Source organism: Leptonotus elevatus, chromosome 17, assembly GCF_054856555.1.
Source record: "Leptonotus elevatus isolate MCC_2025b chromosome 17, RoL_Lele_1.0, whole genome shotgun sequence".
Classification (NCBI taxonomy): Eukaryota; Metazoa; Chordata; class Actinopteri; order Syngnathiformes; family Syngnathidae; genus Leptonotus; species Leptonotus elevatus.
Window position 1 is genome coordinate 7598112 of NC_141255.1, and position 24347 is coordinate 7622458.

A 24347-nucleotide genomic window follows, 5' to 3' on the forward strand; every position below is an offset into this window, starting at 1 on the left:
ACTTAGAAATGGATCAATCTTTATTGGCATAAAAACTTCAAACAGCAATAAATTCCCTCATTAAACTTTCAATGTACCAAGTCACATTTAAAAAGACAATACAACAAGTATGTGCGTTCCCAAACGTTTGCTGCAGCAAGCAACATCCGCGTTGTCGGCTTTAACACAAATAGAAAACATTTACAACCTCTGTAGGCATCAGCCTGCAATTAGTGCAATTATTGATTGTACCAATTCATTCGCTCTTATTGATGGCAAAGCAAAAGGCATCCCTTTTAGTGAAATCATAGCAAAAAACAAAACAGGTTTGAACAAGAGCGTCTGAAAGTAACGACTGGCTTCAAAACAAGGAGGGAAAACGGGCATTGTTGAAAACGACCACAGTTTAACTTACTGGAAAAAAACAAACAATTTGATTCAATGAGCAATTTTGGCACCATTTCCAACGCAAACTGACGCCACACTCTGTATTGTGGTGCTATTTCTGATTGAGAATGATCAAATGCTAACATTTGTGATAATATGCTGAAACTAAATAGTCAGGGATTGGTATGCTAACATGCTAGCCACTGCTATGCTAACATAGTATGGACGTATAACAGACAGCAAACTGAATGTTGAAAGTGGCAAGGCAAGCGATGATGAAAAGGAGGATTTTACACAAAAAGCCTTGCGTCCTTGTGCCGGGGCCTTGGGGGAGGTCGTCACAGCGACTGGTAGCCATCCGCCCTCTTCTTGCGCCCCAGCAGGTAGACCACCACCACCACCAAGATGAGCACCAGCAACGTCACGCCCACGCCGATGGCCACGCTGTAGTCAGGCTGGTCGGCCGCGCAGTGGTCGGCTGAAACGCAGCCGCGGGTTACGGGTATGTCGGCAAGCAACCAAAACCAAACCAAAATGGCGTCCGGGCGGTGGGCACTTACTGACGCCGAATTCGGCACTCTTGGTCAGATTGAAGGCCTGCATCCGCTCGTCCTTGACATCCAAATACAAGCCGTTTCCCATGTAAACAGATTCGCTCCGGCACGAGTACGAGTGGCCGATCTTAGCAGGGAAGGCGCGCAGGGACTTGTTGGCCGCAGTGAAGTGTCCGCTGGCTGAAAAACAAACACAAAATGGGAAGATTATGCACATTTTCTTGTTTGCAAGTGTCTTAGTAACATTCTTCTGTCAATATAGACAAAAAGCTGAGAAAATTGCAGCACACCTGACATCCACTCATCACACGACATAAAGGTGAGGAATGACCTTTTGTTACCATAGCAACAGGGGGTCGATTCTAGGGTGTTGCGCCAAAGTGAGTGCTAAACAGTGTTTTGACTTCTTTTTTTTTTTTTTCAAAACCTTCTTGCGACACCGTCTTATTACAGACACTCAAAAGAGAACAAATAATTTGTCAGCACTTCATGTTTTTGTGTAAGCACTTTAAACGTCCCTGAAACTAAGTGCCATATGCTGTCATGTTTTGGTTCTATGGGAGTTGGGTTTTTGTTTGTTATGGCCTTTTTTTGTCTTGTGTTCCTGGTTTCTTCCCTTGTCTCGTTATGTCCAACCACGTCCACTTGTGTGTGTGTGTGTGTGTGTGTGTGTGTGTGTGTGTCTTCCCTAACCCCAGGTGTGGTGTGTCTCATTAGTGGTGTATTTATTCTGTTGTGTTTGTCCAGTCTAGTCGCATCCTGTCCCCGCCACAGCGACCAGTCTAGTCACACCCTGTCCCCGCCACGGCGACCAGTCTACTCGCGTCCCATCAAGGCGGCTAGTGTACTCGCGTTCCGTCCAGTCATGGTGACCAGTCCAGTCACGATTGTTTGCGCACCTTTCTTATAATGGTTAACTCATTCACTGCCATTGACAGCTATAGAGATCAACAATTCATTTGAACTATTTCTATTAGTTACACTTTTTTTTTTCATTTTTGGTAACAAGAGTATGAAAACCTAGAAAATATTTTTTTGTACATTTACGACAGATATAAAATTTGTGATTAATCGTGAGTTAACTAGGGAAGTCATCAGGCGATTACAATTTGTAATCGCCTGATGAATTTTTAATAATCTTTTCTTTAAAAAAAAAAACAACCAAATATATATATATTTTTTTAAAGAAAAGATTATTAAAAATTAGGGGCGTCAGGAGATTACAATTTTTAATCATAATTAATCGCATGATTTGCCTAGTTAATTCACGATTAATCACAAATGCTATATTTGTTCTAATACAATAAACAAAAAATCTAGGTTTTCATACTCTTGTTAACAAAAGTGGGAACATTTGTTTAACTAATAGAAGTAGTTCAAATTAATTTTTGACGTCTATAGACGTCAATGGCAGTGAATGAGTTAATTAAAGTACCACGCCTTACACTTGATTTGTTTCCCTGCATTTGGGTCCACCATTCCTCATCCACTCACACACATGAAAGGAGACAAACAAAAAATGGCCTTACCGTTGCTTAAGGGGTATACGAGGCTGAACAATAAAGTGTCAACGAAGGCAATATTTTCGGCAGTGGTCTGAGGAAATTTGGGAAAAAGAAAAAACATGTTGGTTTGTGCTTGTTATTTGCCATGTCAACAAATCAGTCCAACGGTGGTAGTGCGGGTGAGGCACTGACTGATCCATATCACATGCCATGACACGCGCACACACAAAAAAAAGAAAAAAAAAACTGGCTCGTCAAGTCTACTTCCTCTTTCGAACGATTTTTCTCCCGTGACAGCTTGAGGTTAAAAATCACATGACCTCAGAGAGTCAAATAAATCTGTGTGACCCATCAAGACAAACCAGTGAAGGGAAGTCACGAAAAACAACTAGGGCTGAACAATTTTGAAAAATAATCTAATTGCAACCCCCCCCCCCCCCTGAATATTGCAATGGCAATTTGAATTGGATAAATTGTTCAGCCCCATTTTACACTCTTTTTGTTTTATTCCACTCAATTGCAAAATGGGAGTATTTTGGCCAGCTGTGAGAGAAGTGAACCTTGTTGAACATGAAGGTGATGAAACCCTCCTGGAAGACCAACGTGAGGTTGGCCCTGTTCTCCAGACACTCCCCAACGGCTTTCGTCTTATTGGGCTGCACCATGAACGTCCCGCTGGCCTAGAAAGGGAATAAAATCAATGAATAATAAAAGCAGTCTTGTAATAACATACAAATACTTTTAAGTTACTGTATCTCAAGTCATCTTTCACCAAAGAAATAAAAATCGAAACGTTATGAACTCATTCACTGCCATTGACGGCTATAGACGCCCGAAATTAATTTTAATTATTTCTATTAGTTTAACATTTTTTCCCCCACTTTTGCCAACAAGAGTATGAAAACCTAGACATTTATTTTAATAATCTTTTTAAAAAAATATATATTTTTTTAATAATCTTTTTAAAAAATTAGGGGCGTCAGGCGATTAAAATTAATAGCATGACTTCAATAGTTAACTCACAATTAATCAAACATTTTATATCTGTTCTAAATGTACAATATTTTTTTCTAGGTTTTCATACTCTTGTTAACAAAAGTGGAAAAAAATGTTAAAACTAATAGAAATAGTTCAAATGAATTTTTGACGTATATAGCCGTCAATGGCAGTGAAGAAAAAATGTATATTGTAAATTTAACAGATATAAAATTTGTGATTAATCGTTAGTTAACTAGTGAAGTCATGTGATTAATTAAAATTAAAAAAAAATAATCGCCTGACGGACCTAATTTAAAAAATATATATTTAAAATAAGAGGCGTTTAATCGTAATCAATCGCATATCTCCTATAAATGTACAATAAAAAAATCTAGGTTTCCATAAAAAATGAAATGAAAAAATGTTAAACTAATAGAAATAGTTCACATGAATTTTTTACGTCTATAGTCGTCAATGGCAGTGAATGAGTTCATCTGTTTTAACCTCTTCCCCCCCCCAAAAAAAACACAAAAAGTCAAGACGCTTTATACACGAGCAAAAAAAGTACCTTTGGTGTCACGAGTCGGAGCTGCAGGGCCACACGGGCCATCAGGCAAACGACTTTGCCCTTCATCAGCCGGTATTCTCCCGTGCTCAAGTCAGTATGCGGAGTGGGCTTGGGTGGAGTCGCGGTGGTCGTATTGGTGATGGGTGCAGGCTGGGTTGGAGCGTGGGCTGTCGTGGGGACCAGACTGGTTGGAGCGTGGGCTGTCGTGGGGACCAGACTGGTTGTGCCATTGGCAGCCAGAGTTGTCAGCTTGCCGATTGTCGTAGTTTCACTTTTTGGGAAGAATTCTTTAGCGGGGGTCACAGTCGCGGGGGATTTCACATCTTGCGCCAGTGACAGTGCTTCAATGGAAAAGACAAGATTTGGAAAAGTTCAGTCATAATTACAATGAAATATTTTGAAAACACTTTTAGCCATAAGACACTTATAAAATAATATAATATACCGAGGACCTGTGTCCGTTTAAGTAAGGGCGAGAAAAAAATATATTAGACAGCGTCAATCAAGAGTGAGAGCCAAGTGACATTTGGGTCGAAATGGCCTGATAACATTGCGTTCGCCCGAGTTCAAAAGTCCACGGACGTAATTATGACGCTTCCAAATAGATATGGTCAAGAATAACGACTCCAAACTTTTGGAGTCCGTATTCCACATTTTAAAAAGCCGTTAAAGCACGTTGTCGTATGTACGACACGAATACATAAAACAAGAACGGAACCGACGCACACCGCAAAAACTTTCATATCAAAAAAACTATTTAAAAAGTGTTCATAAGGGGTTACCTGGTAAAACACAGCTAAAGACGATTATAAGTGCACTTTTCATGGCGGCAGGTGTAGCTTGAAACCTCACGAAAACAACGACGGGCGGAATGACGACTCCGTCCTACGACGAGTAAATTAAGCACAAAGAAAAGCACGCGTACGACCGGAAGCAGTCAAAATAAAACATGGCATTCATCTGCTTCGCGCGTTCATTGCTCGATAGTCGAACCCTCGTCGCGTTTGAGACGTCCCGCAGTTTGATGAACGTCATAATGACAGTTAATATTTATGAAAAACACTTATGAACTATAGACAAACCTTAGACCCCCCCCCCACTCATGTATTTGTGAACTTCCTAAAAAGAAAAAAAAAAAAGAGCATGTAACACAACTTTAAAAAATAAATAAAATCAACTTAACACACAAACCCAAACATTTAGTAACGTACTCCACATTTTAAAAGCCGTTAAAGCACTTCATAGTACGTCACGAATTGTAGGCCTACGTACAACGAGAACTAAACCGGCGTTGCGAAATAATTAATAATAATAATTCAGAGCAACAACAGTGTACTTTAAGTGTTCGTAAGCGGCATTACCTGAAAATCCACAGCAAAAAAGAATTAAAAGTGCACTTTGCATGGCGACAGGTGTGTGGTTTTTTTTTTAAACCCTCTCGGAGACGACGAACGGAATGACGCCTCGGGTCCTACAATGAGATCAATTTAAAGAAAACACGGTATGACCGGAAGCGCACGAACCAAGTCAAAATAAAACCTAGCTTTGAAACCTTTATTGCTCATTAGTCAAACTATCGTCGCGCTTGAGACGTCCAGGTGTTTAGTGATTACAAGGCAAGCCTCATCGGGCATGGGTGACTCCAGCTCTTGCCAAACTTGTTTCACGTTAACGCCCACCACTTAGCTCTTATTTTGAAAGCCGCTTCCAGAAGTGGTCGGTGGAAATTGTTAATTGCTAACTTACAGTAATTTTCGGGAAACGAAACTAGCCGCATTCAACTCGGAAGGAGGTCATTGATGGCGGTTCACAAAAAAAGGAAACTGCATCGAGATAATAATCAACAAATGACCAAAACAAAAAACAAAAAAACCCAATTAGATTACATTTGTAATATAATGAGACAAAAGTTGTCGAGATGAAAGTGTGTTTTTTAAACTAAAAAATGATCGACTTTATTCGCAGAATATTATGACTTTATCGCAAATTAACCTTGAAACTCAAAATATATAACTTTGTGGCTATTACTGATTTCAAAATACACGACTTTACTATCAAAAACGTACTTTTCCTCCTGAAAATATGAGTGTTCTTGAAATATGAAAACACAAATTATTTATTTATTTATTTATTATAAATAAGTTTTTCTCATCTTTGTCTTGAGAAATGTCTCTCATCTAATAAGTATATATTTTCTGCTTTAAAATATGACGTTTTATATAAAAAAATCCAAGATTTTATAAACAACATTTACAGTATAAGTATATTAATAATAGTACAGTACCCTTACAAACCATTTTCAGCAGGCTGCGTAACAGAGACCTCTAGTGGTGACCTAAGGCTTAAAGGAAACGAAACTAACTTTAATAAGAGTCCACTTCAAGAAATTACCAACAGGCGTATAATTTTAAAATAATTTCAGTCTTACTCGTAGTTGTTTTTTCCATCACACAAAAATACTCTTATAATGTATTGTGGCCCTTGTTTTCCTCTTGTAATACAGTACTGTCAAAAGGAAAACGAGGGCCACCAGACCCAAAAACAAAGAGCGGACAGCAAGAATCAAGAAAGCCTGGGCTTTTGAAATAAAAATGCATTTCCTCTCTGCTCAACTTCCCGGGAAAACACTAAGTCAATAAGGGCTGCTCTCAACCAATCGCGAAGCCGCATCCCCACCGGCACCGCCTTCGATGACGACATTGGAGGGCGAGAAACAGTCCAACGCCATAAAAGGAAAATACTCACGCATGCGCGCTGCTGGCAGTTTTGTTTGAAGTGAACTGCTGCCTGCAACTGCCCTTACAAGCTCGAAAGTCGTCCGGCATTTGAATCGAATCGCACTATTTCTGCACATTTCCACCCCGCTCATTCCACCGCTCCTCGATGCATCGTCGAGACCATGTTAGGCCACCACTACCCGAATGCTGACAAGTCGCAACAACTAGCCAACTACGTGGAGGATTATCTGGAATGCGTGGAGTCACTGCCTTTGGACATACAAAGAAATGTTTCTGTGCTCCGGGAAATCGACGCGAAGTATCAAGGTAACGAGAGTCCGATGCGTGTTTACGACAGTAGTTTGTGTGGCGATGGCGGGGTGCAGGCAGGCATCTGCCTCGTCTCCCCATTTACGTCTACGCAGCCTGGCACCCTCGCACCAAACTCAATTGGCAAAAGCGGCCATTTGTTTACATTCGTTCCCGATAATAAGACACACGCGTGCATTCCTACGTTTTCCGCTATCCGCGGTAGTTACTGTGGTCGGACTACGACGTTCGGAGTCAATTTATTGTCGACGCTAACACAATGTGATGGTTAAATCGTTACGGTGGCAGCTCCGTGGTGGCGCTCGGTACACTGTGCTACAGTGCGCGTTGAAGCAGCTAAAGAACTGCTGCTTCAGTGCCCCGCCCCCGTCACGTGATCACCCGGTGTAGTCACTTCCGGTGGAGGAAGAGCTGGGCGGGTTGTTTCAAATTTTTAAAAATAGTGTTCTTTTCACGTTTTTTGTTGTTGTTTTTTTACAGTAAGATACCTATTTTATAAAATTTCAGAAAGCTTGAACATTGATTCAACATTTTTTTTTTTTTAAACCTAACTTCAGCGGACATGTGGGAACGCTTTACATGTGAGCTTACACCCAGTGTTGGGTTGGAATTATTTTGTACGTGAGGTAACGTGATTTTATTTCTATTCCTATTTGCAGAAGTGCTGAAGGAGGTGGACGAAGTCTTTGAGAAGTACAAGGCAGAGCAGGATGGCGCTCAGAGAAAGCGCCTGCAAGTCCAGTTGCAACGGGCGCTCATCGTCAGCCAGGAGCTGGGCGACGAGAAGATCCACGTGGTGACCCAGATGACCGAGCTGGTGGAGAACCGCTCGCGCCAGATGGATTCCAATTCCCTGTGCCTCCAGGAGCCCACAGATCCCGAACGCGTGGCGACGGAGCGGCGCCCTAGCGTCCAGGAGCCCCCCGTCGTCACCGCAGCCGTAGCCTCCCCGGCCACCACCGAACGCGCCTCGGCACGTCGGCCGCGACGCCAGCGCAACAGCGAGAGCCGAGACTCCAGCCACCCGTCGGCCAACGGTTCTGTGGCGGACGACGCTGCGGAGGAGTCGCCCGTCCCGCTTCCCAGAGAGAAGAAGTCAAAGTCTGCCAAGAAAAAGAAGCGCAAGTCCAAGCAGGACGCATCGCCGGTGGATTTCGCCATCGACCCCAACGAGCCCACCTACTGTTTGTGCGAGCAGGTGTCTTACGGCGAAATGATCGGCTGCGATAACGACCAGTGCCCCATTGAGTGGTTCCACTTCTCCTGCGTGGGGCTGACCTACAAACCCAAGGGCAAGTGGTACTGTCCCAAATGCAGGGGGGACAATGAAAAGACCATGGACAAAAGTCTGGACAAGAACAGAAAAGACCGCCGGTCCAGGTAGTGACCCACCAGCAGATTTTTTTTCACAGTACGTTAAGAGCACAATCGAAGGGAGCCACACAGGACAACTTATGCTGTGACACCTTCAGCAAACTATTTGTTTTCGTGAGAAGGTTCTTTATTTTTGACTTAGAAAAATAAATGCAACTAAAGCATCACCATTTGCTAGCAAAGTGTCTTTTCATTGTGGATATCAATGTCATTTTCAGTACACGACGCAACGACTTTTAGCAAATTTGAATGATTGGTGATCCTCTGGAGCAGGGGTGGGCAAATTCGGTCCTCGAGGGCTGGTCACGCAAGCTGATTCCAATCAACATGATCGTTATCAGGTTTATGCAGAGCTTTCTTATGAGCTGATTATATCAGCTGTGTTGAAGGGAAATATCCAAAACCTGCAGGACTCCGGCCCCCAAGGACCGAGTTTGCCCACCTTTGCGTCTGGAGCCACATAAGAAAAAGTTTGCTAAAATGGATCCATCCATCTTTTCCTCTATTATGCTTATTGTCACCCTCTTAAGACTTTTTTAAGTCAGTTTGGCAAAAACAATTTTTTTGCCTTTAACATCTCTGAATGTTTGCTAACTGCTATGATTGACTAAATCTTAACTCATTCACTGCCAATGGCGGCTATAGACGTCAACAATTCATTTGAACTATTTCTATTAGTTTCACATTTTTTCCATTTTTATTAACAAGAGTATGAAAACCGAGAATTTTTTTTATTGTACATTTAGAACAAATATAAAATTTGTGATTAGTTAACTATTGAAGTTATGCAATTAATTACAATTAAAAAAGTTAATCGTCTGACGCCCCTAATTTTTTAATCTTTTCTTTTTTTTGTTTTTAATCAGGGGCATAAGGCGATTAATTTAAAAAAAAAATTGTAATTAATCACATAACTTAACTAGTTAACTCTCGATTAATCACAAATGTTATATCTGTTCTAAATGTACAATATTTTTTCTAGGTTTTCATACTCTTGTTAACAAAAGTGGAAAAAAAATTGAAAAATAATATAGTTTAAATGATTTTTTTTTTACGTCTATAGCCGTCAATGGCAGTGAGTTAATTAATTCTACCTCTGAAATTAACTTATTAATTAATGATTATATAATCAGCAGTTAGTTCAGTATTTTTTTCCCGCCGAAAAAAATATAGCTGACCATTATTTTAGGAAGGTGATGTTACCCTTATTAAGTACATAGGGTAGCCATTAGCTGACAACCAGCCCAGGGTATCCCGGCCCTCCGGTCCAAATTCAGCCAGTATACACTCCAGCTCAACTCGAACCTAATGAGTATTAACAGCATTGAAAACGGATGAATGGATCCAGTAGGTATATTTTGTTACAGAGAAAGATTGAAGAGAACCTGGTTTCCATTTGGTTAATGGCTTCATACTGGACTGACTGGCAGCAGCTCATTACGCTCGGGGTAACGTGCCTTGATGACAACACCTTTGTCGGCGGCACGCCTTGACGACAAAGCGTGATGTCGCCGCTTCATGACAAAGACGGACGATGTCGCGTCCCAGCAGCCTTTGTTAGCCTGGTTCACAGAGGGCTTGCGATAGTGGAAAAATCCTCCCCCAAAAATTGGGAGCAAAAACATAACCCCCCAAGAAAGAGAAGACTGCGCACACAGCCCTGAGATGAGCAATGAGAGTGCCCCTCTTGGGCCGGGAACCGACCTCCTCACTCTGGAAAAGATTCAAAATGGCATTAAGGATTTTTTTGCCCAACGGGGGATGTTTGGCGATGACGGGAAAGATTTTCTGGCTGACCAGGTAATAAATGCGTCTTACTAAATCGGTGTTCGTCATCTGAGCTGTTGCAGATTTTTAAGCAAACATTTTTTAACCCATTGACTGCCAATGACGGCCATAGACGTCAATAATACTATTTTTTTTTTTTACAGTTTACTGTAGAAGTCTGAATGCATGTCTTCAAGTGCCACAACATATTATTGAGGTCGACAACACTTTCATGTAATACAGTTCAGTCCCACATTTAGATGTTTTATGCCTTAATTTTTTGTTGTTACCGTTATTTTGGTCATATCCCCCCTCGATAAACAATTAACTGAACACAAAGTGAATTATACTAGCAAGGCATGCTAATCAGACGTTTGTTTTTCTACTCTAGAATGTAAATTTTAGTATAAAGGATAAAGATGCCAGGATCAACAATATCATCAAGAACATCGTGGAGAAAAGCACCCTCGATCTGGCCAACTTGAGGCAGATGATCTCCCTCTGGGACAAGGAGGAGCGTGCCGTGTCCGACTCCCTCATCGATGAGTCGGCGTACGGCGTGGTCACCCAGCAGAAGATCAAGCACCACCTCAAGGATTTTTTCACCGAGCGGCTCGTGATCGCAGAGCAGGAAGAGGGTAAGCGTGCTGGTGACACTTCGGCCCTGAGGATATTTGCGAGAGGAACCGCCACGAAGACTCAAGACACAGATTGTTTGGATATCAAGAAGTATTATACCGACGAGGAATCGAGTGCCTGCTCGGATGATCGACGTAGCCATCTGGATGGCTTATCGCAAACATTAGATGGCTCGCCGTCTCCCAATTCGTTGACCTCCACCTCACCCAACTGCTTCGACAAGGCCAAAGATTTGATTGGCCAAGTGATTAACCCCGTCGTCGCTGGCATCGACACAGCAAGCAAAACAATTGTGGAAAAAGTCAAGTCCACTTTGCAGAAAACAATTGGGCCAAAGGAATCGGAGGAGGAGGAGATAGACGATGAGTCCTCTGTCTCGGAGAGAGATTCAGCCGCAAGCGTTTCGGCCACATCCGAGGAAAGCTGGACGCCAAATCTGGCCAACTTGTTCTCATCAGCTGCTTCGCCAAGCTTGAGTGACGGCAAAGCCGAGAGCCCGCCGCTGCATCCAGATATCTTTGCTCAAGTGGCAACGGAGGAAAGATGTGACTCTAGCTTGTTGGAAGAAGCAGCTGAGGATGCAGAAGCTGACAACCAGGCCACACGTGTTCCTGGCAAAATTCCCAGCACCAGTGAACTGATTCTCCATGACGACCCTTTAAGGATTTCCACAGGATCACTTGAGAGCACAAGTACAGCAAGTAACCTGGATGATGATGACGCCACCCAAGTTTCATCAGTGGGTCGGCTAGATTCACCGGAGGGTAGATCCTCCACAGTTCCTGCTTCTGATGGCATCAGATCACCAGAAGGAGAAGCCTATGCTGATCATGAGTTGACAGAAGATGGGCTAGCAAGGAGCCCGTCATCTGAAGCGGTGAATGACTATCTTGAGTTGCCAGAAGACAGGCTGGAAAGCAGGTCTTCATCAGCAGCGGTAGATGATATTCTTGAGTTACCGGAAGAAAGTGCAGAAAATGGGTATCCGCCAGAAGCAGTAGATGGTTATCTTGAGTTGCCACAAGACAGCATAGCCAGGATGCCTTCATTAGAAATAGTAGATGCTGATTTCGAGTTGCCAGAAGACAGGCTAGAAAAGACGCCGTCGCCAGAAAAAGTAGATGACTGTGTTTTGCCTGAAGACCACATACAACAGATCTCTTCACCAGAAGAACTCGATGCTGATCTCAAGTGGCCAGAGGACAGTGTTGTAAATAATACGCCTTCGCCTGAAGCAGTAGTTGATGAGCTTAAGTTGCCAATGGAGCAGATAGACCAAGAAAGAGCAGATAGTGACCTTCAGTGGCCAGAAGACGGCATAACAACGAGGTCTTCATCAGAAGATGATCTTAAGTCGCCAGAAGACCAGACACTCAAGAGCCCTTCGCCAGAAGGAGCACTCGATGCTGATCAGAAGTGGCCTGAAGACAGAGTCGAAAATATGTTTTTGTCAGAAATGGTAGATATCGGTCCTGAGTGGCAAGAAGACCTGCTAGCAAAGAGGACTTCGTTGGAATTAGTAGATGCTGATCTTGAGTGGCAAGACGACCCAGTAGCAAAGAACTCTTTGTTAGAAATAGAAGATAATCTTCAGGGGCCAGAAGAGCATGTTGCTAAGATTTCTTCATCAGAAGCAGACGATACAGTTCTTCAATGGCCTGAAGATAGGGTAGCAAAAGCACCTTCATCAGAACTAGCTACGGATGCTGATCTGAATGGGCAAGATCTGGAAGTAGCAAGGATGTCTTCAGCAGAAGAAGTAGATACTGATTTTCTGTGGCCAGAAGATAGGGTAGCAAGGAAGCAATCATTAGAATTAGTAGGAAATTCTGACCTTGAGTGGCCACAAGACATAACTGAAAAGAGATTGTCTGAAATAAGAGAGGAGGATCTCAAGTCGCCCGAAGACAGGGTAGCTAAGCTGCCTTCATCAGAAGCGGCAGTAGACGCCGACCCTCAATTGTTCGAAGACCAGGAAGTAAAGTCGCCTCGATTGGAAAACGAACAATTGTTTGATGTCTTTGATGCCAAGACGCCCTCAGCAGAAGCAGTAGTAGACGCTGACGCTCAACTATATGAAGACCAGAAAGTATTGAGTCCTCTTTTGGAAGAAGCGACTGATGTTGCTCATCAGTTGCTTGACGTTAAGATACCATCAATAGAAACAGTAGAAGATGTTGATGCCGTATTGTCAGAACGAAAGGTACTAGCAATGTCTTCAAATGAAATGGCAGTCGATACGGACACAAGATTGTCTGACGACATGGCAAGCAAGAAGCCCTCAGCTGAAGCAGATTTGTATCCTGTGCCAGCAGAGGTTAAACCTCAATTGTCAGAAGACAGGCTTTCTAGGAAGTCTTTATCTCCAGCAGAAGCAATGGTTGTTCGTAAATCGTCAGACGACAGGATATCTAGCAAGTCTTTATCTGAAGCAGAAGTTCTTCGTAAATTGTCAGAAGACAGGGTATCAAGGACGTCTTCGTCCAAAGAGGAAGTAGGTGTTCCTAAATTGTCGGAAGGCAGGGTATCAAGGACGTCTTCGTCCAAAGAGGAAGTAGATGTTCCTAAATTGTCGGAAGGCAGGGTATCGAGGAGGTCTTCATCCAAAGCGCCAGAAATTCGGAAATTATCAGAAGACAGGATATCAAGGAGGTCTTCGTCAAGAGCAGCCGTAGAAGCCATCTCGAGACTGTCAGAAGGCAGGAGTTCGAGGAGGTCCTCAACAAAAGCAGCAGTCGAGGCCGTCTCGAAATTGTCAGAAGACGGGATATCCAGAAGGTCTTCATCTAGAACAGCAAGCGATGTTTCGAAATTGTTAGAAGACCAGATATCAGGGAGGTCTTCATCAAAACTGCTGGGAGAGATTGAGCATAAATGGTCCAAAGACAGGCTATCCAGGTCTTTATCAGAAGCACTACTTTGCAAAAAATTGTCTGAGCAGGAAAGTTCACCCCAAGTGACATCAAGCCTTGACAAGTCACCGCGAGTCCAATTTCAAACGAGGACATCCCTTTGGAAGAGGTGGAAACTAATGCGTCAGAGGAGGACACAGCCACTTCTGCAGGACTGTCCCGCTGCCTTCATGAACTGTATCAGAACAAAACCGGCTATTATTAGGCCCATTTTCACAAAAGTCAAGTCAATGTGGAAGACCAACTACGGGCGGCGGCGGAAGAGCAAGAGGGTGAAAGCGAAGTGCGACAGAAAAGCCGAGAGACCTCTACGTGCAAAAGTCTCGAGCGAAAAGGCGAGGGAGGCTTCTGTTGCCTCGTCGATCAAATCGGTCGAGTTGCCGCCCAGCGAGGATGAGGAGAAGTGCTCCAGGGCCAAATCTGCACAGTCCATGGCCGCCGGCCACAATATCCACAGCTTCTTTGAGAATATGTTTAAAAAGGAGTTTTCCAAAAGGTTAGAAAAATCCCTGAAAAGGGGTCTCTTGGATGTAGTCAATGATTATATGCCTGAAAAAGGTTCTGCAGATAAACCGCCAAAGCAGTAGCAGACCTTGCGAAAAGATCCCCTCAGTTTTAGTGGAGGATTTTAACGGTGACATGGACGATAACTGACAAGTCCACTGCCTGTACTTGTTTAAAGTAGCAGATACACATGTACCAATTCCAATAAAAATGGAATTTCAGCGTTTTCTCAGCTTTGCTAATTCCATAATCACGTTCATTTCGTAGTCACATGACACCCTTTACCAAACTTTGCCCGGTGACGGCATCATTTACACCAAATGTTAACCCCTATTCTTGCAGAATGAGCGGTGTGCGCTACACTTTTATGATCATATATAGACCAGTAAAAGAAAACATTTAATATAAAGTCACCTCGGGAAGAGGTCACTCCAAATCGGGTTTTATTTGAATAGACTAAAAAAAAACAAAAAAAAACAGTTCAGGTCAAACAAATGACAAAATAAAGAAGTCAATTTTGATGGAATTATTTGCCAGCAAGTTTGCTAGGCCAATGCTTCATTCAAGGTTCCAGGCAGTGAGAGGTGGTACCTTCATAACTGAGGCATTCAAGTAACCTTTACGAAACACATTGCGCTGATTGATGGGTGGCCCTGGACTCCACTTGTTGTGGAGGTAGCGGGCGGCCACGGCGAGCGCAAAGACGTCCCCCCCGCTCGAATGCAAAATGGCAGCGACGCGGCAGCTCGGGTGCCTAATCGTCATCTTTGCCTCCCGTTTTACTCAGCTAAAACACAAAAAGTAGAATAAAAGCCATTAGGACGCAACAAAAGTGACTTGTTCAAAAATGGATTATGATGCGTTTACTTACATGCTGGATGTTCGTTGTAACGATAGGGGGGAAAAAAAACAAACAACTTAATTGTGTTCTATGCTTTAAGTCATGTAGAGGACCACAAAGTGTACGTACTTTGATGACGTCAATCCAGTTCCAACCTCTTGGCAGTTCCCCTTTGTTATCTGAAAGCCCAATCAAGCAGTTCACATGAAAAAAACAATATGGCTCATGGTCAGATTCCAGTGCCCCCCACCTGTTCGATTGATGATCCTCCTCTTCTGCGCTTTAGTGAGCTGCTCCTTCCGCTCTTTCTTTTTGGCTACTGTAACATTCGGTATCGCCTCACCGCTGGACGTTAAAGTCTGACGGCGACGGGAAGGAAGCGGTCAGTGGCCATGGCATACGCTCACGACTCTCGACAACGAATTTTAAACCAACCACGGCGGTGACCATGGGTCTGTGGTTCTCCATCAGTGCTTCTTGGTTCTCCTTGGCCCACTCGAACAAAGTGTACGTCATGGCGTCGCCCAGATTGGCCTCCACTTGTTCCTTCATCTTAGACAGGATGAGCTGCTTGGTTTCGGAAGCGCTGACGTTGGCGGAGCAATTTATTTTATTTGTCAATTTTGAAGCACACGGCTCACTGGGTAACTTACATTCGATTGTTAAAAAACCCATCCAGGGAGATTTGAGGAGCAGTCTCGGGGTACGTCTCCGGCCACGTGATGTCCAAGATGAATGCTTTGGAGTCCTCCAGGTCTCCTATCTGTCGATGTATTGGTTATAAATTATAATTAGCATCCGACCGACATATAATGAATACAATAACATATTTTTTTATTCCTTCATAACAATGAAGATGGGGTTGTCGAAACACCAACACTTTTCCCACAGAAATGTTTCAACCCAGTTTTTGTCCCACCTGCGAAGGATGTGGGTTTTTCAACAGCAGCACTTTTATTCTGGAGAAAGGGTTTAACACCCACATCGCCCGCAGCTGTGAAGACGGCTTCCACAAAAGGTTTCCAAATCACCGTTTTCATCACAACTGTCTTTAATATAGATTAGTTCATATCCGACTGTATATGTCTAATGAATCTGTGATTATAATCCAGATTTGGGTTTGTTTAAAAAAAATATATATGGGAAAGTACAAAATACAATAATCACATAGTAAATCGCAATAATGAGGGTTCTCCAGGTTTCCTTTTTGTTGATGTATTGCATTAAAAAAAAAAGCAACAAGACCTTCTTTTTGAATTCTACTCCAACCAAAAGAACAAGCAATACTCACCCTTAATTGAAATGAAACTGGACTAAGCTCTTTAAAACAGTAAATCGCAATAATGAGGGTTCTCCAGGTTTCCTTTTTGTTGATGTATTGCATTAAAAAAAAAAGCAACAAGACCTTCTTTTTGAATTCTACTCCAACCAAAAGAACAAGCAATACTCACCCTTAATTGAAATGAAACTGGACTAAGCTCTTTAAAACACTCGTCACCCTCGTAGATAGAGCGAAGAGCCTCCAACTCCATCTAAAAACAAGCACATTACTGACTGCAATGCTAGTTTTAACATGCTACTATTAGCCAGTTAGCATTTTGACGCTCGCCACGTAACTGTCCATTCACGCCCTACCTCTTGATCCTCATTCGCTGTCATGGTTTCGTTTTCGTTTGACCGTGGCGTGCTCTCTCTGCTGAGCTACACGTTCACGATAAAGAAGCCATGGCTGTCAGCAAAAAGTGATAGTTTACAACTTGAGCGGTAACATACTAACAGTACTACCGTGACACTTTCGCGCATGCGCAAAGATCAATCCTCTTGCTCGTTGTCAAACCCCCAACGTCAAGACGCATTTACCGCTACCTTGTGGACAGAGGGAGTAAGAAAAGAAACGATATCGACTCTACCATACTCGCGGTTTGTCAACCGCGGATGAAAACTTTTTATATTAAAACATTTTGGGGAGTTGGGGTGGGTTGTTTTTCTACCCCTCTACCTTTTTCATGGAAAACATAATGAACGTTTATCAGCGTTTTTGACGATTTGTTGTTTTGTTTTTGGACTTGAAATTGAGATGGATGGACCATAACATATTGACACCATTATTAACTCAAGAGAGCCAGAATCAAATTTATGACACCATTATGAAGCAAACCTAGACCGATTGGCCAAATATGATCAGTGTTATGACATGCTTAGAAATTAACCAATGACCAATAAGAGAAAATTAGAATACGGATTGTCCAAAGTCACATGTTCTGCAAAAGAGCACAAAGAAAGTAACAAACGCTTTGTAAAAAATATTTTATGCAACTTTACAAAAGTGGTGAAACAAACAAAGCAAAAGACATTCAAATCAATGTGAGTATGTGGAGGAACAAAGGGGATGGAGGTGTTCCATCAAGTACTCGGTCAACATGTAAACAGTGTTAAAAAAGAAGCACGTGAAGCTCTTCTTCTTCTTCTGTGTCTCCGGAGTTACGCACTGTGAACCAGCAGCACACCAGGTGAGTGAATTAGACAGAACTGCAAACAAATTCCAGTTGGTGACCCCGAACTACCAAAAACAATATTTGGTAGTATATCTTCTTCCCTCAATTATGTTTTCACAATGATAAAGTGGTATTTGTTGGTCGGTGTGCAGCTGGCTATAGACGTTCATGATTCATTTGAGCATTTATTCCGTATCTTTGATATCAAACTTAAGGTCCGTGTACTAGCGTGCACTTTGTCGTCAATAAATGCTCAAACGGCTTTCCATTCAGGAGTGGACTTGTGGTAACGATTTTCAAGCAATTCTGGACACCCCCTCCCCAACGCATGGAAAAGACCTCTTTGGCACAGAACACAAATCCGAGACAAATTGTAAACAGGATGACAGTTTTCGTACACAAATGTTTAAAAAAATGACATTAAAAGAACCGATTTTGGCAAAAATGCGGTGCCGCTTTCGTCTCAGTCTGCGAGGCCTCAGTGCAAAACTGCGTCAAATGTGGCGAAGATTTCCAGCGCGCCGACCCGTCGGTTTCATTGAAACGTCGTCCTCCCCCCGCGGTGTGCCGGGACCGCCCGGTGGTCTACCAACATAGCAATGTTACTTTAGTGCAAAAAAAGGCTTGGAGGGAGAAGAGGAAGGCCGCCTTCACGATGAAGGTGAGGCCGCGTTGGGTTTGGCACCTGGGACTGGTCTAGGGGGAGAGAACAAAGATAACAAGAATCACTTCAATCAGCTATTCCAATATGCTCTGAATACATTTTCAATATGTTAATGTGTTTAAAAGGTGTGCTTTCATATCCACATATAGGTCATTTACATAAAATGTGATGAATAATAATAAAGATATCTCATTAAATTTCCTCAATTTATTTTAGATATTTTTTAAAGCTAATAGTGAATACCCCTAGATGGCAGTAATGCCTAAGGTATGACGTTCCATAGCCAGTTGTTATGTTGAGGTGGTTTTATATACATATTAACTTTGCACTTCATTTTAATCAAGGTTTATTATCAACACTACAGAATATTTACAGCAATATAAAAAAAAGCAAAAAAAAAACACGTTGACTGTACATGTAGGTGAAAAGGAGCAAAATCCCCACCTGAGAGCTCTGTGAAGGGGCTTGCCTGACACTCTGCCCGCAGGTTGGAGTCCTCCTGCTGGTGGCATCATGACCAGCAGGCTCGGCGAGGGTTTTGAGGTGAGCACCCTCACTGGGGAGCCTCCCCTGGAGGGACTGAGGGGAAGGGGCCTCTGCGGGGGCAAGGGAGACGGTCTGGGCTGAAAAAAAGAAGAAGAAAAAAGTGAGGTTTACATGTGGCCATCATCATATTATAGTTAGTTAATATTTTTTTGTGGGACTTGAACAAAATCAAGTGACAGCCTCACCAATGGCGATCGCGTCGGGTTGAGGGGCAGGGGCTTCTTGGGCGGGCTCAGTCGCTGCGGGGATTTGCGGGGGGCCGCCGGGAGTGGGGGACGGGGCCCCTTGGCATCCCGAGTCAACGGGGCGGGACGCAGGGGCCGCACAATATTGACCGGCTGGGTGCCGCCTGCCGTCGGGTCTGGTCGGAGAGGAAGAACCTCTTTGCTGGTGGCAGAAAGCTAGAGGGCAAAAAACAAATAAATACAAATCAAATATTAAATATAAAAAAATAAAAACATGATTTAAAAAAATGTTCCTAGTAGAGGACAAAAACAAAAAAAAATATATATATATATAATTTTTTTAAATGTTTTTGCTATAGGTAAAAAAATATATATAAATAAAATAAAAATAAAAACATGATAATTTTTTTTAAATAATAATAATAATAAATGAATAAATATTTTTAAAAAAAATGTACAAGAACAATATAATTATTGTAATTTTTTTATGTATAAATATATGCATAAATAAAAATAAAATAACATAAAAACAAAAAATAAAAACATGATTTAAAAAAATGTGTAATAATAATAACAAATAAATAAATATATAAAAAATTACAATAACAATATTATTGTTTTATAGAGGAGAAAAAATTATAAATACTGTAAAAATAAAAACATATATATATATATATTATTATTATTTTTTTTTTTATTATTATTATTATTATTTTTTATGAGATTAATTGAAAGGACCCCCAGAACTCACCCCCTTGTGGCTGCTGGCTTTGCTGATTGGTCCGACAACCTTCAGGTGAAAGGCAGGATTCAGGTGGCTGTTCTTGGCTTTCTCCATTTTCGTCCTGACCACAAGAGGGCAACATACAAGCATCACAACCACTGGCAGGTAACCTAAGCGGTCTTTCAAAGCCGTTCTGACTTGACCACAAAAAGAAATGACGACTTTGAGAATCGATTCGCTACTTGTTGCTCTTGTTCTTCTCTCTCTGCACGAGCCACTTGTGGTAGTAGGAGGTCTTGATCCGGTAGCAGTAGAAGAGCAGCAGCACGCTGGGCAGGAGCACCAGGAAGGCGAACAAAAGCCCCGCCACCAAGCCCACCTGACCTGCACGCACGGCGTTCGAAAAGTGCTCGTCAGCTCCCAAAACTTTTTGTCTTCTCACAGTGCCCGCATGCGTGCGTGCGTGCGTGCGTGCGCGTACTCACTATCATACTGCACAGGGCCGCTGTCCACGCTGCCTCCGAGTCCCGGCTTCTCGCAGAAAGGGGGCGCCCACCCTCGATGACAGTGGCAGTTGCCGTTGCTGTTGCACACCTACGGTAAAAGGTCAAACCCAGTCAAGGCGGGAAAAAGAACCAGCTCGCCGGCGTATATAAACGGCCCCCGTGAGCCTCGGTGGCAGGATGATGCGCTCATGAATTTTACAACACGTAAACACACACGCGCGATCTCGGCCGCGTCCGATATGGGATGACTTGATAATAAGGCGGCGCTGGATTGCGATGGCGGCCCTGACGGACAATTCCAGCTGCTGCTTCCATTATCAGCCAAAAGCCAGCTGACCCGCCAAGAGGTTTATGGACTCATGAATCTTGCATGTCTCCTTATCTGCCTCGGGCTTGCTTCTGCTGCTCCAATAAATCCTCACACACATTGTTGATTTTTGCTCTTGTCTTATTCCTGCCATTTTACGACAGGTGCGCGCAGCGTGACGGCCGGCTTTTGTGCCCTCACCCCGTTGCCTTGGCAGCGTGAGATGCAAGACTCCAGCTCGCTGAAGGATCCGTTCTGACATCGCCGGTCCCGGCACACCTGCAAAGATGACACGAGCAAGTTGGGTTGGACTCACACGCTGGGTAAGATCACACGCACGCACACACAAACAGGTACTCACTCACTCTTCTTTCACTCTCACTAAGCCTCTCGCACATATTCTCTTGGGAAGTCTCACGCACCTCTCTCTCGCAGTCTCTGAATCTCTCTCTCTCGCACACTCTCTCAAACGCTCACGCTCTCTCGCTCGCGCTCTCTCGCTCGCTCACTCACTCTTTTTTCACTCTCACACATATTCTCTTGGAACTCTAACACACCTCTCTCTCAAACTCTCAGAATTTCTCTCTATCGCACACTCTCTCAAACGCTCATGCTCTCTCGCTCACTCACTCACTCTTTTTTCACTCTCACTAAGCCTCTCGCACATATTCTCTTGGGAAGTCTCACGCACCTCTCTCTCGCTGTCTCTGAATCTCTTTCTCTCGCACACTCTCTCAAACGCTCACGCTCTCTCGCAAGCTCACTCACTCTTTTTTCACTCTCACTAAGCCTCTCACACATTCTCTTGGAACTCTAACACACCTCTCTCTCAAACTCTCAGAATCTCTCTCTCGCACACTCTCTCAAACGCTCATGCTCTCTCGCTCACTCACTCACTCTTTTTTACTCTCACTAAGCCTCTCGCACATATTCTCTTGGGAAGTCTCACACACCTCTCTCTCACTGTCTCTGAATCTCTCTCTCTCGTGAAACTCTCTCAAACGCTCACGCTCTCTCGCTCACTCACTCACTCTTTTTTCACTCTCACTAAGCCTCTCACACATATTCTCTTGGAACTCTAACACACCTCTCTCTCAAACTCTCAGTATCTCTCTCTCTCGCACACTCTCTCAAACGCTCACGCTCTCTCACTTTCTCTCTCTCACTCCCTCTTTCTCCCTCTATCTCTCTCTCTCATTCACAGACAGAGCAAACAAACATCCAAACTTATTCAAGCCCTCCCCCCCTCCATAATCCAGTGGCATAATAATGATTGATCACATTAAAAAGAAGCGGCACGACAGTCTAAGCAAATAAAAATTTAGATGAGAGGCAGAATGGATGAAAGGGCGGACTACTGCTTGCTGTTTTATTTTGAATTTCACAGTAGCTATTGAGATGGTAAAAAAAATTGCCCAGGGCACCATTAATATTTTGCTCTCAGATCCTTTGGTTGACTTTTATACACACTGATATTTTTTTTTTTTTTTCGTATTTTTGAGGTTTTTTTTAAATAAATTATTTATATGTATTATTTTTAAACAGCTCATGCAAAACAATCCAATTATTGTGCCCCCTGCTAGGTTTGGTTGGGAATGTTTGCTGCATGACAATATATGCACTTTCTAACGGCGTACCAAAAAAAAAGAAGATATACTGTAAATAAATCTAGTCTTGAGAGGCCAATTTAATAGACTGTCTGGCAGGCAATAGTCGAAGCTTCCTCTTGGTCTCTGAAAGGTCTCAGAAAAAAACAGAAACAAAACAAGACAGAGCGATTCCACCAAGAGTGTGGAAGTGGACGTTAAGTGAGCGGTACTTCACCTTGCCCTCGCCACACTTGGTGCCCGTCATGACCAAGCCGGGGTCGGGCAGGTCGCCCTGGCCGTCCTGGGTGCTGTAGACGTAGGTGCCGCGGCACTTGACCTCGATGCCTCCCGTCTTGATGGTGGTGTCGATGGACACGGCGTTGGTGCCTTTGGGCTTCTTGGCGGCGCTGTGGCACTGGATCTTGCCGCATTTGGCGTCACTGGACGAAAGGTTATTACAGTTCATGAAAACAAACAAAGAAATGAGCTAAAATTGAAAAAAAAATCGTTAGTGAAGTGATTTAAAAAAAAAATCTTGCACTTGACAAATACTCCATTTTTTTAAAACTACAAATAAAACTAATAAAATCGAAATTAGCACAAAGCATTTTCGAATAAATAAAACCTGCTCTAAAAATGTATTAAAACTAACTGAAATAAAAAAATGCTAAAATGAATAAACTATTATGATCCTCCACTAGACACACAAAAAAAAGGATCAACTAGGCCATTTTCCACGTACTCTAAATTATTTTAAACTTCTTTCTCATTGATATGCAAATTAAAACAGGCAAGTACACAAACTCACACACACGCCATTTGGGGAAGAAAAAAAAAAGGATGACAATTACAGGACGATGAAGCAGAGTTGTTGCAGTGACTAATGCAAAGATTAGTCAGATTGTAACAGGGGAGATATCGCATTTACATATCCTCTAATCAGCCTCGCCGCGACCGCAACAACGTCTAATGATTCCTGTGGGGCCACATAATCATTGTGGGCAGCGCAGCAATCAACTTCCTTAATCCGCAGGTTCATTAACATAACTAAATTGCTCATTTGGATCCATTAATTAGCCGGAGCAGCGCGCCATGGAAACGGTCCACCCCCCCCAAGAAAAAAAAAAAACAGATGTTGGAGGGGGAGAACACATGTGCCCACAAATCATCTCCAGTGTGTGCACTCAGCTGTGCAATTTTTGGACACAAAACATAAAAGAATCAGATAATTGCTGTACATAAATTGGCCGATTTGTTTATCCTTAACATTGGAAAGGATTATGTGCACGTCTGATCCACTAATTCGCTGACGGTATCGCGATCACCTTTTGGCGCACTTGACATAGTTTCCGCGCTCATCTTTCCCGCAGTTCCCGAAAGCGTTCCCTGCTGCGTTGACATCTTCAAAACAGGCATCGTGGGCCGGACGGGCACCTGGAAAACACAGCGCGTCCCATATTTTGGACTGTTTGTACAGTAATTCCCAACTATTATGCAAACAGTAGAAAAACAGCCCCGCCCGCAAATTGCCTCTACTAATACTTTAATTTGCAAATATACCAAAAACTATGGCGCCAAAACAGTTTAAAATCATTTCAAAATCTGATACTAGTTTGTAGATGATTTAATTGCGGGGAAAAATGTGCTGGAAGACTCCCCGTGATTTTCTTGGCGAAAGTTAGCTGTAACCGCCCACACAGATTCCTATTTAGACAGGGATTTGGAACACTCTTAAAACTATCAATTTCACCCAACTTTGGTTAAAAGTAACCCAAATTGTGTGAAATAAATAACCCAGTGCTGGGTCCAAAAGGGAATGGGTTACTTATACTACTTATATTAAACTGAGTTGAGGAGTTGACCCAGCACGTTGAGTCAAGATTTTGATCCAACACTCAAAAAATAACCCGATTTGGGTCAATCCGCTACTTGGTTTAATTTGACCCAATTTGTTGCTTTGAACAATTTTTTTTGCCATTTTGCTATAACAACCCAAAATTTTTTGTCATTTTGGTTAAAACAACCCATAAAAAAATGGGGTCATTTTGTTTAATTAAAAATTGGGTCGTTTTGTGCAAAACCACCCCAAAAATTGGGTTATTTTTAAAAAATATCCCCCCAAAATTGGGTTGTTTGGCACCAATTTCAATTTTAAAAAGTTCAAGAAATTGGCTAATTTTATTTAAAACACCCCCCAAAAACGAAGTCGTATCGTGCATAACAACCCCAAAAATTGGGTCATTTTTTAAAAACATCCTAAAAAAATTGGGCTGTTG

General features: G+C 42.7%; 5 protein-coding genes across 6 annotated transcripts in view; 2 read left to right on the forward strand and 3 right to left on the reverse strand.

The window, feature by feature from the left end:
• Positions 1–7: 7 nt before the first annotated feature.
• cd68 (CD68 molecule) lies at positions 8–5499 on the reverse strand. Of its 2 annotated transcripts, none has more exons than XM_086058285.1 (6): positions 5333–5499; positions 3972–4312; positions 2986–3105; positions 2450–2516; positions 927–1100; positions 8–844 (listed from the first exon to the last, which is right to left on the reverse strand). In XM_086058285.1, the coding sequence occupies exons 1-6, from the start codon at positions 5373–5375 to the stop codon at positions 705–707; spliced, it is 885 nt and encodes a 294-aa protein (XP_085914411.1). In that variant the 5' UTR covers positions 5376–5499; the 3' UTR covers positions 8–704. The 2 variants fall into 2 exon arrangements, with proteins under 2 accessions (XP_085914411.1, XP_085914410.1); XM_086058284.1 differs by lacking the exon at positions 5333–5499 and adding an exon at positions 4754–4918.
• A 1225-nt stretch (positions 5500–6724) lies between these two features.
• Positions 6725–8559, forward strand: ing2 (inhibitor of growth family, member 2). The gene is made up of 2 exons (XM_086059612.1): positions 6725–7015; positions 7678–8559. Exons 1-2 carry the CDS (start codon positions 6871–6873, stop codon positions 8400–8402), a joined length of 870 nt encoding a protein of 289 aa, XP_085915738.1. The 5' UTR covers positions 6725–6870; the 3' UTR covers positions 8403–8559.
• Positions 8560–9968: 1409 nt separating this feature from the next.
• On the forward strand, positions 9969–14336 carry LOC147159569 (uncharacterized). The gene is made up of 2 exons (XM_086059704.1): positions 9969–10192; positions 10551–14336. Exons 1-2 carry the CDS (start codon positions 10058–10060, stop codon positions 14295–14297), a joined length of 3882 nt encoding a protein of 1293 aa, XP_085915830.1. The 5' UTR covers positions 9969–10057; the 3' UTR covers positions 14298–14336.
• Positions 14337–14640: 304 nt separating this feature from the next.
• rwdd4 (RWD domain containing 4) lies at positions 14641–16876 on the reverse strand. The gene is made up of 7 exons (XM_086058286.1): positions 16691–16876; positions 16507–16587; positions 15709–15818; positions 15491–15641; positions 15306–15414; positions 15086–15234; positions 14641–15001 (listed from the first exon to the last, which is right to left on the reverse strand). Exons 1-7 carry the CDS (start codon positions 16712–16714, stop codon positions 14969–14971), a joined length of 657 nt encoding a protein of 218 aa, XP_085914412.1. The 5' UTR covers positions 16715–16876; the 3' UTR covers positions 14641–14968.
• A 498-nt stretch (positions 16877–17374) lies between these two features.
• Positions 17375–24347, reverse strand: part of adam19a (ADAM metallopeptidase domain 19a) — a 42675-nt gene continuing 35702 nt past the window's right edge. Inside the window, exons 15-23 of the mRNA XM_086058281.1 lie at positions 23397–23505; positions 22307–22511; positions 20684–20761; positions 20155–20263; positions 19912–20053; positions 19697–19790; positions 18946–19161; positions 18659–18837; positions 17375–18246 (exon numbers count right to left, since the gene is read on the reverse strand). Coding sequence (XP_085914407.1) covers positions 18201–18246; positions 18659–18837; positions 18946–19161; positions 19697–19790; positions 19912–20053; positions 20155–20263; positions 20684–20761; positions 22307–22511; positions 23397–23505 — 1178 coding nt within the window. The 3' untranslated portion in view covers positions 17375–18200. The remainder of the gene's footprint in view (positions 18247–18658; positions 18838–18945; positions 19162–19696; positions 19791–19911; positions 20054–20154; positions 20264–20683; positions 20762–22306; positions 22512–23396; positions 23506–24347) is intronic.